The 13,981-nt window shown below is 50.4% G+C and overlaps 3 protein-coding genes and 1 non-coding gene across 4 annotated transcripts; 3 read left to right on the forward strand and 1 right to left on the reverse strand.

Moving 5' to 3' along the window:
• Positions 1-155: 155 nt before the first annotated feature.
• On the reverse strand, positions 156-808 carry Asppvi_009719 (putative NADH-ubiquinone oxidoreductase 178 kDa subunit; the record flags this gene model as incomplete). The annotated part of the gene is made up of 3 exons (XM_043305568.1): positions 156-312; positions 383-627; positions 695-808. The coding sequence occupies 3 exons, from the start codon at positions 806-808 to the stop codon at positions 156-158; spliced, it is 516 nt and encodes a 171-aa protein (XP_043161503.1).
• A 740-nt stretch (positions 809-1,548) lies between these two features.
• Asppvi_009720 lies at positions 1,549-1,622 on the forward strand. Its single transcript has one exon. It is a non-coding gene; the product is annotated as a tRNA-Ile (tRNA).
• Positions 1,623-3,550: 1,928 nt separating this feature from the next.
• Positions 3,551-7,294, forward strand: Asppvi_009721 (uncharacterized protein; the record flags this gene model as incomplete). The annotated part of the gene is made up of 2 exons (XM_043305569.1): positions 3,551-6,090; positions 6,409-7,294. 2 exons carry the CDS (start codon positions 3,551-3,553, stop codon positions 7,292-7,294), a joined length of 3,426 nt encoding a protein of 1,141 aa, XP_043161504.1.
• A 2,894-nt stretch (positions 7,295-10,188) lies between these two features.
• Asppvi_009722 (putative C2H2 finger domain protein) lies at positions 10,189-13,773 on the forward strand (the record flags this gene model as incomplete). The annotated part of the gene is made up of 1 exon (XM_043305570.1): positions 10,189-13,773. One exon carries the CDS (start codon positions 10,189-10,191, stop codon positions 13,771-13,773), a length of 3,585 nt encoding a protein of 1,194 aa, XP_043161505.1.
• Positions 13,774-13,981: the final 208 nt, after the last annotated feature.

Here is a 13,981-nt window from a genome sequence, read left to right on the forward strand (position 1 = left end):
ACGGCGGTGGAACGAGACTGGTCAATGAAACAGCAAAAGGAACGTTGACGGACGGGGCTACCGTAAATGAATTTGTAATATGTACAACACGCCCCCAAATCATGCCTAGCACTGACATTGCTTTAAAAAGATCTTGAAATAAGAGTCAACTTTGTCTAGTCATATAGAGACACAACCTTGCCGTCCTTCATCCGAGCGACGCGGGCCTCTTCCATCTGCTTGTTCTGCTGCTCGTAATGAGCAACAACACCGCTCAGGTCCACAGCTGAACCAGCAGGGACATTGTAAGGAGGAGAGGTATTGAAGCTGACTCTAGGAAATGCAGAAATCCATACGTTAGCTAGTGCTTTGGGCGGGACATAGGGAGCTCATATGAACGTACTCGGGCTGCTTTAATTCGAAAGTGGCTCTAGGGCCTTGAGACTGAAGCAGGTGGCGATCCTGAGCGGCCTTCTCCATAAGTGCTGTGTGAATGGCGTTCCTCTCCTCAAACAACTTCTCCGAAGGAGTCCACTTGTGGATGAGGTTGGAAATCCACGATTGCGAGCCCGATTCCTCAGTGGACTTGCTCAGGCGGTAAAGAACGTAGGCGGAGGCAAATGCACCGATGGTAACATAGAAGCTGCGCTGTGGAGATCAAAGAGTTGCAGTCAGAGATGAGGACGATTTCTGTCGTGGGGGAGATCAAACGTACGCCGAAGCTCTCGTTCACAGGCTCGGCATGAGCGGTATGAGAGGCAAAGCGACGGGGCTGCTGATTGCGCAGCAGCTGCCGCGCCGAAGCGACTGATTGTCTGGCGAAAGACATGTTGTGGAGAAAGACAATTGGCAATGCCGATTAATGACGATGATGCCGTCGCCGGATGATTTGAGGTTGAAAGCCGCGCGAGGGCTGTTTGACGGACGTCACATGACTCTACCTTCTTAGCTTAGCGCAACCTACGAAGTCTCCTGTACCTACTCCGTATAACTCGATGATTCAAAACGAGATCTTCAATGACTACTAGGCGAATACTGAAGACAGAAGAGTATGCGAATACTAATCATTGGCCATGAGCTTGAACAGATATAATTCAACAATCTTTCACTCAAATAAGAGTCAAAAGCAAGCCCCGCTGAGCTGTTGGTTCTGAATTACCTCGAAAGAATATAATAGTAGGCAATCTCTTAGAGTGGAGTCGAAATAGCCAACAATGTCGCTATCATTGACGGAATTGGTCACAAGAATCTCAAAGACGGGCCTGACCTTTCACTCTCTGTCGCTATCTGGATGGATGGACACTGGAGCCTGTCAAAAGTTCAATCAGCGCACGAACAGTAGGCATGCAGAAGCCATTGGAAGAAGCTCATTGCCTCAGGTCATATCCATCGATCTCCTCCGTTGCTCCATTGGCCTCTATGATAAGATGTTGGAAAATGCATGTCGCCTCAGACTCGCAGCAGCTCGGAGAATTGAGCCTTTCTTCTGGCAAGGCTATTCTTACCTTCTTACTTCCTCCTCTTAAATGGCCTTAGGTATTATAAATGAACGCACTTGTACATCAACCCGGTCCTTTAGCTCAGTCGGTTAGAGCGTGGTGCTAATAACGCCAAGGTCGCGAGTTCGACCCTCGTAGGGACCATTTTTTGGTTTTTTTTGCCGCATTTCTATACGGTCATCTTAAGCAAGCGGACTGCATTCAAGTCATCCCAATCAAGAACGCATTCATATTAGACCGGGATTGGCCTTTTCGCGAAACTTAGCATGATACTTCGCTTACTGGTCTCCAGTCTCCTGTTCTGTTGTACCTCTCATGACGCTGGTCAGATGCCCTAATCTTGGGCCCTAGAGCTAAACCTATCTGGCATGAAATGAGTGTCATGAATAGTCTATGTAGTCCGTGGTCATCAGTATTCAGTTACGGTGTACTTGGACATAATAATCAGAGGGCGCTAACTAGTAAAAGAGACCAACTACAACCGTAACTCCTCATACCCAACAACTGATGAACCAAGGCTCAAAGCGTATTTTTGTCTTCTTCGTCGCTCGAATCAACTGTCATATGAGCCCAGCCACCTCGACCGCCTGAATATGCTCATGGCCGTCCAAAAACAGGAGATTGCTATTTCACACGCTGTCACGCACCAATATGCTGCCGTGAACTAATTACTCGGGCTATGCTTCGGGATCATTCTAGCTCCAAGAGTTCGAACCTATCACCCTAGCTTCTGCTCCATACACATCAATAAGGCGGGTCTCTGCGTTGTCGCATTCACAATGGCTGCTCTGCAATACACACCGCACTACTCCGTACAGGTGGTACTGCTAAATTAGACTACTGGTTTGCCAGTGCTTTGCTCTGAGATACTAACCGAGTAACTAACTGCCTCACATTCAAACTGGCGCTCCCCACTGCTCCCATTGGGCCCATTGTTATTGGGCTCTTCCCTGTTGCCAATAATATAGGCTTCAAAACGTCTGGATACCAAAGGGGACATGTCATCGATCTCCATCCTCCAGTTGTCTCTAGCGTGGAAACCCCACATCCCATTCCCTGCCTCTTGGTCTCTCGAGTACAGGCAGCTACTTGCAGGACACGCCTGCCTGCCGTTTCGCCATGGGAAAAATGAAGCACTCGAGGACAAATCCAACTGATCGTGTGTCGTATTGAGCTTTGACAATTTTTTTTTCCCTCAATCGGTTCAGATTGCAGCGTTCCGAGTTTGCCATGCCAGCTCATGATTGATCCTGCCACCCGGAAGATGCAGTTTCATTTTGATGCCCAACCCACTTTACTTCACCATGATCGTTCGGTCATGTAGGTTGGGAACCGACGGCTTCGGACCCATTCTTTACAATTACCGCTTTAGCACCCAAAAGCACGGTCTTGAGATCGCCTAACTACCAGTACTATGGTGTGACTCGAACGACCCATGCATACTGATTGGTATTGGACTAAGGTTCGGTCCGCTTTCTTCCTCGTCCAGCCTCAGAGAGGCTGGTTGGATCGTTCTCGTGTGTAACAGCGTCGTTTTGGGCTTGCTTCCAGACAGGGTTATTAGCTGGCTTGTTCTGCTCTCTGTATTCTCTCCTCGTTGACATCTTGTCCCACGCATTTCACTTGCTCCAAACACAGCGCAGTAGGCGTCAGACTTGGTTTCCAAAATAGTCTGCTTGCTTGCGGACCGGACTCCTGACACCGTGTGATACTGTCTTCGTGTGGCCCAACTATTTGTGCCCACCGCGTGCCTTTACTGCGCCTAGGAATTCATCTCTTTTCTCCCCGAATGCGTGCTTATTTTTACATCACTTCCATAATCGCCTGATCGCTGATCACTCGCCTTCCTCCTTCTGATTGATCAACTCCGACCTATAGCTTTCTGTGTCCATATCAAGTCAGTGTATATCTTAAGACCCGGCCGAGCGCGCTTGCAAATGTACTGTTCTGAAGCAGCAGCAAACCCAATCGAGTATCTGCTGACACACTTATCGCTACTACATCAGAAATCAAGCTACTGGGGACACGTTTTCTTCTACAGTTAGCACTCAGCCACGCCTCACTCTACCACAATGGCAGGGCCAGGCAAGAAGAGCAAAAGCAAACCCGGGGGCAAGCAGAAGAATAAGAAGGGGAAGAATCAAGAAGCGTCTGAGAACCCGACTGAGACACCTTCCGCCGAGCAGCAAGACCAACAATCACAGCCGGAGGTCGACATCGAACCTCCTTTGGATCAAGAAGATCAACAACTCCAAGCAGAGGTCGAACCCGTACCTCAACTAGCCGAAAAACACGTACTTGAATCAAACCTTCCTCTGCAGTCTCTCCCGGAACCTGCCCCAGAACACGGACAGGCCCMGGAACAAGCACCAGAACTGGAGCACCCTCAACCTGTTGCAGCGACAGCCTCGGCTGTGACTGAAAATTGGGAAGTCCCTCAATCATCGATGAAATTGGACCAAGAGGGTCTCTCAAGTCAGCCGCAGACATTGAACGATGTGCAGAACATCTTTGAAGCGACTCACGAGTCCATTCTGGAGGAATTAGCGGCACCCAACCCCCTGACAGAGGCTGTTGAGACGAACCCTGAGCCAAACCACGGTCTAAGTGGGCAGAGTGACGCTGTCGAGCCCCCCGAGCCGACCCCAGTCACAGCCCCTCAGACTCCCATGTTTTCACAAGAAGCAGCAGCTTGCTCATTCCCGCTACCATCGCCGTCTCTGACAGAAACTGAGTACGTAGCGGCGTCTCCTCGCTCGAATGCCGCTTCACCGGCGCCCAATCCTTCCTCAGAAGCCCAAGCCGAAGCCGAAGCCGATCTCCCGAATCCCCACCAAGAGATTACTCGAACTGCGGACCAAGCCATTTTGCCAGCACCGGACCCTGCTTCATCCTCGCGGCCGCTGTCTCCTGCACCTGTAGCAGCATCTACCGGACCCCAGGCAACTTCGTCTGTTTTCCGGGCTGCCTCTCCTGCCTCAGAGGCGGCATCCGCTGTGTTACATAGTGCATCTCCTGCAAATCAACCTGCCTCTCCTGCGTTTCATACAGCATCGCCTGCATCGAAGCCATCTTCGCCCATTCCACAGTCTGCATCTTCTCACTATAGAGGCGCCTCGCCCGTCATGGCGAAGCCAGCGTCTCCCACCCAGAAATACGCCTCGAAACCCGCTTCTCCCGTTGCAAAGGTCAACAGTCCGCTTACTCGTCCCTACATGTCTCCAGCGATTTCGCCACATGCTACGCCGTTCGGACCTCCGCCGCCAGCTCCCAGCGTGCCTCACTCAATCGCTCCTAGCTATGCAACTGCTTATCAATCACCTGCGATGAGTTCTGCTAGTTACCTGCCTCCTTATGCTCCTTACTATCATCACCCTTCTCCCAATATGCGTCCCACTCATCGCGGCTCAATAGATCCTCATTATGCGTCGGCCTTCCAAGCCCTCCGGGATATGGGGTTGCCAAATGGGCACGGTGTGAATGATAGGGGAACCATTTCACCACCTCATGAGCACGACGAGCCTGGTGAACTTCTGCAAAGAATTCAAGAGGCTATCCCGGACATCAACCGCTTGCTCGATGGGTACAAGAACACGAAAAGCAAGCTTGTAGCTCGGGAGGCGGAATTTAAGCAGATGGAAAGCCAGCATGAACAGGCATTGATGCACAAGGATTTCTACATCGAAGCGCTTCAGAATCAGATGAGAAAGGCAGCGAACGAGAGTGCAGAGGAGGCAACGAAATTGAAGAACACCATAAATGAACTCAGAATGGAACTAGGCAACCTCGAGGAGAAGAGAAAGGACATTGAAGAGAGCCTAGCGGAGTCGGAAAAGTCCAACCAGGAGCTCTTGCAATCGAAGTCTGAACTCGAAGGGCAGATCGCCGCTCTGAACACGAACATCAAAGAAGCGCAGGAGGCGCACGAGCAAGAATTGGAACGTCAGAAGGAGGAGAGAGCGGAAGCTCTTGCGAATCAGAAACAAGAGTTGACTGAACTATTTGAGGAAATCAAAGCTGAAGACGAGAAAGCGGCCGCGGAAGCTTTGGAAGCTCGGGAGAAGGAATTACTTGACCAGCAAGAGACGATGAAGGCAGAATACGAGAGGGAGAAACAACAACTACAGGAATTGCACGATGCCCTGCAGTCCGAATTCGACTCTAAAGTGACTGAATTGGGATTGAAGGAAGCTGAACTGGCCTCCACGAAGGAGGAGCTTGGCTCCAAAGTCACGGTATTGGAGTCGATCAGGACCGAGCTTGATGCCAAGGTCGCCGAGTTGGAGTCGACGCAGACTGAATTAAACTCCACAAAGGACGCACTCGATGAGAAGCAGAAGGAGCTGGATCAAAAGGAACAACAGTGGACTGAAGAACGCACTGAGTTGGAGGCTCGGATTTCCGCAAAGTGTGAAGAGCTGGCCAGGTGCGAGCGCGAGAATAAGAAGCTGGAGGAAGATAATGTGCTCAAGGAGCAACAGCTTGAACGTGCGGTTGAGGGAATGCGCACCACAATCGACAATTTGGGCAAGGATTGTGACAGGCTGAGGAAGACACTCCACAGTCTTGGAGAAGCAACTGACCTCAAGAGCACCAAGGGAGATTCATTCTTGTAAGTGACCTAGTGCATTGAGGCACCATCTCATCAGCGCCAGAACTGTCTTTTCATCTATTGATTTTCACTTTCTGTCTATATTCTCTCTTTCGGCCCTCTGTTCATCTTCATTTCTAGCACTCTTTCTTCTTCTTTTGACCAGACTGAAACTCCACGCTCTTTCACGTCTCTTCTTTCCTTTGTGAATTTCTTTTCAGCGCATATACATGTTTCTTGACGCTTTCTTTGTCTCTATTGTTTCGTCTATAGAATGATCACGATGACATGTCGGTAACGCTATAAATGTACCTGTTCTGATAAGAATCTCAAATCTAGTTTGGACTGTTTCGACCAGCTCTCTCGTCTTATCGTTTCCTTGTCCAAGGAGCATTTCACGTACCTCCCGATTGATCCTCCCAAGGACATCTTGTCTAAGATTCCTCCGGAGCTACCGTCGTTCCTTGATAATACGCCAGCATCGCGGGAACTGCGTTCGGCATATGTACAGCATGTCATCTCGAAAACTTTGACCTACCGGATCTTCCAGCCGTTCTTGTTCACTCTGGGCAGGCGATACGACAAGGCGGACACTTTCTTCCAGATGCTTTCAATGGACATTCGTCGCAAGTCCGTCAGACGGGAAGCATTTTGGAGACAGCAGACACTGAAGGCAGCGTATACCACATCTGATGCGAAGCAGTCGATCAACGTCGTGGCTGCGGTGATTGTCGACGAGATCATCGATCTTATCAAACACTTCGCCGACCCACGACATCTCGATTCCCTGATCATCGGTGTGCGCAAAATCGTCAAACTCGCGGCGGAGACCTGGAGGCTTGCTCGTGTAGAACGAGAACTGATTCTGGCTATTTTTCCGGCTCCAGATGCCGAAGGTGTTTCTAATGACAGCTGGGATGAATATGGGGCCCCGAAAGAGGGCAGCGTCAGTTCCAGGAATGACCCCAGCCGACATGTCATCTTGCGTACTTTCCCCCAGATTAGCCGGGAGGCTGCGCACGAGGATTTTGCCGAGGATGAGGAAAAGGCCAGTCCTTGCACGTACTCAAGAGGGACTGTCTTGTACTCTGACTCGCCTATTGTGATGGCGCGTCTTCAGGAACTTGCTAAGAAGTCGACCGAAACACTGGCCAGCGGAGAGGATTGTCCCCGTCGTGGCTCAAGAGGATCACTTCACTCGGTGGAAGTCACCGCTCAAGGATAACTGCTCATATCATAGAGTTGTTGACGGTGATAATGGCGTGCACGTGTGATGAATCTTGAGGCCGCGGAGCTCGGTACTGGACCCGAGATGTTGATAGAGAAATTTGTTTATGTGTATGATGATCTTTTCTTAGGGTGATTCTACTTTCTTTTCTTCTATATTTGTCTTTATTCTTCGCTTGACCGTTATTTCTGTGTTGTCATCTTCTGGATTACTGGAGCTTGTTTCTCCTTGACCTTCCTTTGTTTTAATTCCCTTTGTTCCGACCATCATTCTGTTTCAATTTCTTCTGATTTTCCATGTCTCTTGGTTGATGGAGAGACTCCGTGCATTTCTATCTCTTTTCTCTCTATTTTTGTATTTTGGTTGTTCCATTTCACTTTTTGGCCATTTCGGGTATGTCCACCCTCTTGTCTTAACTCAACTTTGTAACTACGCTGTTTCCGTGGAGTCAGATATGCTTGACTGCCTGTGAAGCAGCAGGCTTTTTTTTGCTAGTATCTGTGAGCTCGGGTGTTCTTCGTCTGGGAGATGTACACATGACTTTTAAAAGTGAATGTTTATTTATACCGCTGTCAGAAAATCCGCCTTGTCTATCACGGTGTATAGGGTTTCAAATACTCCAAATTCTTAAATACATATCACTGCCTTTTCCTTCTGCTCAAATTCAAGGGCTACCCTGAGTGTCTCAGCCGAGAGAATCATACTATCGCCGGGACTTGATAAGAGGTGGTCGTCGTTTCAGAGCTCAGCACCGCCACCCATTGTGATGTCAGAGGCTCAGAGCCGATTAATGGTGGAACATCTAGACAAGAAAGGTCTGGCTACTTGTCTCAGAGCATAAAAAGCTTGTTTTGACTTCAATCCTTGTTTGCAGCGTCAGTTGTCTATGCGTAGCTTGATCAAGGGCCTGGCAAGGGGAGGATGGGCTCGATGAGCTGAAAAGGTTTCTGGATAACGTTGATATCATAGAATGAGAAAGGGGGGCTTGGTCACTGTCTACTGCATGATGAGAAACATTCTTCTTCTTTGAGGTTGGCGAAACGAGGCTTAGAGGGGAGAAAGTGATGGCGATGGAGACATATGGATGCAATTAGTGCACAGCCTCAGGCAGGGCTGACTGGCGATATTGATACCTTAGGCCTGTCTAAGGTAAGTACTGGCTGTCTTGTCAAAGATTTGTATCTGATTGGTGGGTAGATAACTGTGGCTGGGGAAGCTGACCTACTAGGCCTAGTACTAGTACCTAGGTTATAAATAGGTAGGGCGGTTCTCCGTTCTCTGTTAGGTAGATTATCGAACCATGAAAAGTAGCTCATGTTGTAGCACTAGTAGTTTCAGGGAGCAGCAATATGGGGGTCAGTTTCATGTTCACCTCTGTTGGTTGATCAACTTCTCTCTGCGCCAGGTTATCCTTGTTGCCCGCGGTGGAGCATCAGGAAATAAGGCTGTTTCTGACCCATGGGTAGCATGATAGACCCAGGATTTTCCCCGTTTGAGCCTTGATCGCAACGAATAATCGTTCCATGGTTTAGCCTAGTCTTATCCACTAACTACTAGGTACACAATGTGAAATATCGATCAGCAAGATACAGTTCAAGCAGTCGAACCGGTTATAGCAGTTAGAACCTAAGATCACCGGCCGCTTTCCTTTTCGTACCTTTCCGACTGTGCACATCTAGCGAGGGGAGAAGATAGTAGTAGTACGGATTGCGGAGTAGATCCTCGCCACATACTCTTGCAAGTACCTGGCTGCATATTATAAGCGTCTTGCAAATGATACAAGGAAGAATAATGAACAGTTCAAGCACTTCAATGATACTTAAATGCGCCCAAAATAGCATTCCTTCTCTTGCCCCGACACAGTATTAGAGAACCTAAGATACTAGCCAAACCCCGCTTTGCTCTTACTGGCTGACGATGCGCCGAACGTCTGACGCTGGCGCCATCTGTCTTCTCGCAAGGGAGAAAACAGGTACAAAGACTGGTAGTTTAATATGGGTTTGGCTCCTTCGTCTTATCGTCCGAGTCGCTATTTACATGATGCGATGACAGTGCTAATTATAAATCTCTTGTGAGGGTAGGTACCTCTCTACTTTGCCGCAAATGTTGTGTGCCAGCTGTGGCTCAGTTGTCGAGCAATTCCCCCTTCTCAGCCGCAACTCGCAAGGCTTTCTGCCTCATCAGGGAAAAGTGTGGCTAAGGTACAACAGTGAGTAATAAGACTATGCACCAGGGTGATAACCAAGGTAGTTAGTAACTAGTTAGCTATTATTATTATTATGTCAGTCATCTAGTCTCTATATCTCTTTATTCTTTATTCCCCTGTTCAACTTGTAATCCTCTATCTACTCACCTTCCGAGTTCCCCCTCCACCCCTCTGTTTACCCCCCAGCTGTGGCAGCTGAGCTGAGCAGAGCCTCTTTCAGGCACTGAGTGACTTGACTCTCTCTACCCCTCTAGCTTCATTCTTCTTTCTTTTCGTGACTCCACTCACTACTTCTCCTTTGCTTAACTTTTACTCAATCTTCGGTTTTCCGCATTGTCGCCCTCTACTAATAGTTCAGTCCTGCTCTGGTTTGATCTGAGCACACTCTTGCGACTGATCTGGCCTACAATACTACAATTTTAACTACCTTAATTGAAGTGGCTGATCTTGTAATATCGTTGCTACTACATAGAAAGTGCAACTCCTGATCCTGCTCATTTCTTGTTGTATAAGGTACACTTTATTCTATCACTTCCAGCGTCGTCCTTGCAATGACCATTGAAGTTGACTCTCAATAAACCCAAAGACATGCTTTCCCGGAGAGCGTCATCTCTGATCTTCTTGGCTTTATGATCAACCTGGGAGCGAGCAAGGTCTTTGCAAAGCACATTTCAGCACCGCAATCATGTCGACGCTATCTCCTCAGCTGGTCCGAAGTGAATCCCCGACCGACATGGGGTTTCCAAACGCAAACTTCTCGGATCCCTATCTTTCCGCTCCGTTGGACCCCGAGCAAGCCGTTTTCAAATCCTCAGGTATCAGATTGACTCCTGAGCCTGGTCAGCAGGTCCTGCGTGAGGTCTCGACCTCTCCTTACAATCACAATGTGAACAGCGATTCTGCGCAGGGCGCTGAAACAGCTGGTTACCCGACATCGTATTCGGATTTTCTGAGTCCCGTCGACGACTTTTCGAGTGACCTGAGTGCCCATGCTTCTCCAAACGGCGACCAACCGCCGGGAAGTCTAGATGTGGAATTGCAGTCATATTTTAATGCCTGGCCACATAATATGGGTTCATCCCACGTCGATGTACCTCATGAGTCACGATCCGTGGACTCAGGATCGGCAGCCCTCTATCAGCCAACCATGGTCACATCTCAGCTCCTAACCCCAGACCGGACTAACCACGCGAGTCCTGCGTCCAACTTGACCAATCAACAAAACAATGAATCCCAATCGCATTCGGGGCAGATGCTCACCATAGTCACGGCTCCCTTGGACAGCAACCTGAATGTTCATCCCTCGTCAGATGCTTGCAGAGCAAGAAGCCCAATTGTTACGGTCGAGAGCTACTCGCGTGGAGATTCCCCAGTCAGAGAGACAATTTCCGTCCGACGGCGGCCGAGCCAGTCTTCCACACACCTTTCGCCTGGCGGAGAATCAGAGGATGGGGATCACGATACCTCGTGGCAGACCACTCCTCAAGCGGTCGCACGCGCGCACGATGGTTCCTGGCTTCCCGATGGCGCCACTGGCCAGGCCGGTGTCGCTCCTACATCACGTGATGACACGTATATCCTCAGTCCCAATGAAGTAGAGTCACAGCGACGGCTTGAAGAGAAGAACGCGGATATTCGGTCATGGTCCGCTACAGTAAGCGTCGTCGGTAGTGAAGGTGGAGACGACAGCCCTCATACCCGTGGCCGCAAGGTACCAGCTGGCACACGGCGCAGGGCGAGGAGCGCTGGAGACCCTGCGCCACAGCAGGACTACTTCAACCTGCACTTTGGAACCTACGGGCCCGCCATCCCTGGACCTGGTGCATTAATCCATGAGAGCAGCGACGAGGAGCTCAGTGGTAATGACTCCGAGGTCGAAGCAAGCGATTCAGGATCGCCCGCAGCCAGCGTCAATGAAGCGAGGTGGGCTGGAGAAGATCTTGCAGGTTCGCCCCTGCAGGACCAGCTCAACTCTGCGGACGGAGAGCCGGCACCACATCAATTCCTGGCAACTCGCCCATGGCAGGACCCGGATCACGACTCTACTCCCAGATCAGTTCAGATGCAGCCATCAACCGCCAGCGCCGCTATGATGGAATACCAACGACGCGCTCGAGAAATAGATGCCGTGTCCCGCTATGCAACGTGGGGTACGCGGCCTATGAGTGAAATGGAAGTGAATAGTATTATTGGCGCGGGGGGTTCATTTGCCAATCTCTCTATCAACCAGGACTCGAGCAAAAAACACGCAAGGCGGAGTAGCCTGATGAAGTTCTTCCCGCGGAAACCATCGATCAGTGTATTAAAGAGACCGCTGTCAGACTTGTCCCTCGTTGAAAACCAAACCATGAACAACGAGGTCAAAAGCCCGCCCTCGAGGAAAGAGAGTTTCCCCCACCGGAAGCTCAGCCTTACGCGAAGCCCAAAGTCTCCCAGCCTTAGTACAGGCGGCGCCGTCATTGCAATTGCCGGTCAAATGGCGGCTATTGGAGGCAGAGACTCCCTGAGTGCCGTCTCGCCACACTCAGCGTCTAATCCATGGAACAAGTTTGGGCGGACGCGCAGTCGGAGTGAGATATCGCGGTCTACTACACCGGGTCTATTAGACTTGATCACCAGTCACGGAGGCCCGCCCGTTCCCACAATTGGCTACTCACAAACTTTGACGACTGACAATCATGGTCTCCAGCAGGCGGCGTCAAGCMAGCCTGGTGAAACAGGAGATGATGACGAGGAGGATGATGATACGGCCGAGAAAGAGCAGGTGATGGACTTCCCGGTTCTCGCCCGTCTGCCTGTGCCTACAACGGAAGGGTTCAAGACTCAGATCACACAGCTGAATCCTCGTCTGGAGCCTGCACTGATCGACCGTCTTGCGAACGAGCAGGTTCGCAGATACAAGAAGTTGATTGAGCATAAAATGAACCATACTCATGCCGTCGGTAAGAAAACCTGCCCGGCGGGTAAATTCTGCTTCGCACAGGGTGGTGAAGCCGTGATACTGGCCGCGCGCGCTGGACCTCATGACTCGGAAGCTGCACATACCCAGTTCCAGATCACCGGGCACAGCGGACTGGATGATGAACCTCCTGCGCTTGGAGAAAATGCTGTGACAGCGGCGCAGTTTCCCCCAGGCGTCCCATTACCGCCTGTGAAGCGACTCCCGGCCGAATTCGAGTGCCCCATATGTTTCAGGGTGAAAAGGTTCCAGAAGCCATCCGATTGGACAAAACATGTCCACGAAGATGTGCAGCCGTTTACTTGCACATTTCCGCACTGCAACGAGCCCAAGTCGTTCAAGCGAAAGGCGGACTGGGTTAGGCACGAGAGTGAACGGCACAGGAAACTTGAATGGTGGACTTGCACCATTCATGATTGCCATCACACATGTTACCGCAAGGACAATTTCGTACAGCATCTCGTCCGAGAGCATAAGATGCCCGAGCCCAAGATCAAGAAGACGAAGACGAAAGGTATGGGCGCTAGTGGCCGACAAGACCCGGTCGCATCTGAAGCACAGAAAGAAAGCAGTCGCGAGCGAGAAGTTGAGCAGCTGTGGGAGCTCGTGGACCAGTGTCATCATGATACCTCCAAGGGACCGCGGGAGGAACCCTGCCGCTTCTGCGGTAACGTCTGCAGCAGCTGGAAAAAGCTTACCGTTCATCTGGCCAAGCACATGGAGCAGATTGCTATGCCTGTTCTGGCACTAGTGCAAGAACGACATCTGTCTTCCTACGTAGATGCTGGCGTTGCCCCGAAAGCAGTCAGTTACCCTGGCTCGATTGTACAGGAAGCCACCAGCATTTCACCTGATCTGAATAGCATCAAAGTCGAACCGGATGCGGCAATAAATTTCGAACATGGAAGATCCGAGCCGCCTGCTGGATTTTTGAATCCAACCTACCCACCGACCTCCATAACCCTGCATCAAGGGCTTCGATCCGCTGAACCGGAGGTGTACACTGCATACGGATTGCAGGCGGGCCTTGCGGGGCAGCATCTTGTGCCTGTTCATCAGAATTCTGTCACCTACCCACCACTGCTGAACGCCGGGCCGCGACCCGTAATAACGACTCAAGAGCTGAGTGTGTTGCAGAATCCGTACCAGCTTTGCACCTCGCCCACGGAGATGCCCGCGACGTATGATCCTCAGGGCACACTGCATATGTCTCCCCCTCCGGTAGAGAACGACCAGGCCTATAATGACCAGATCACGCAAGCCACATCGTATTCATACGATGGCTCCGTGGGTTATTCTCACCGATATTAAGMCAACGAAGCTCATCCGCTGTGCGGATTAAACGTTACGCACCTTGAATCTTTGTGCTTCAGTCTATGATTCCTTTCTTCTTAACTTCTCTTTTTCTTCCTTCTTTTCCTCTTCTTTTTGGTGCATGATACCCCGACCGTACTATTGTTAGCATTCGACCATGTTTAGGAAAGGGGTCTCATTATGTTAGTGGAGTTGCGTTCTCTAT

Source organism: Aspergillus pseudoviridinutans (assembly GCF_018340605.1).
Source record: "Aspergillus pseudoviridinutans IFM 55266 DNA, scaffold_7, whole genome shotgun sequence".
Lineage (NCBI taxonomy): Eukaryota > Fungi > Ascomycota > Eurotiomycetes > Eurotiales > Aspergillaceae > Aspergillus > Aspergillus pseudoviridinutans.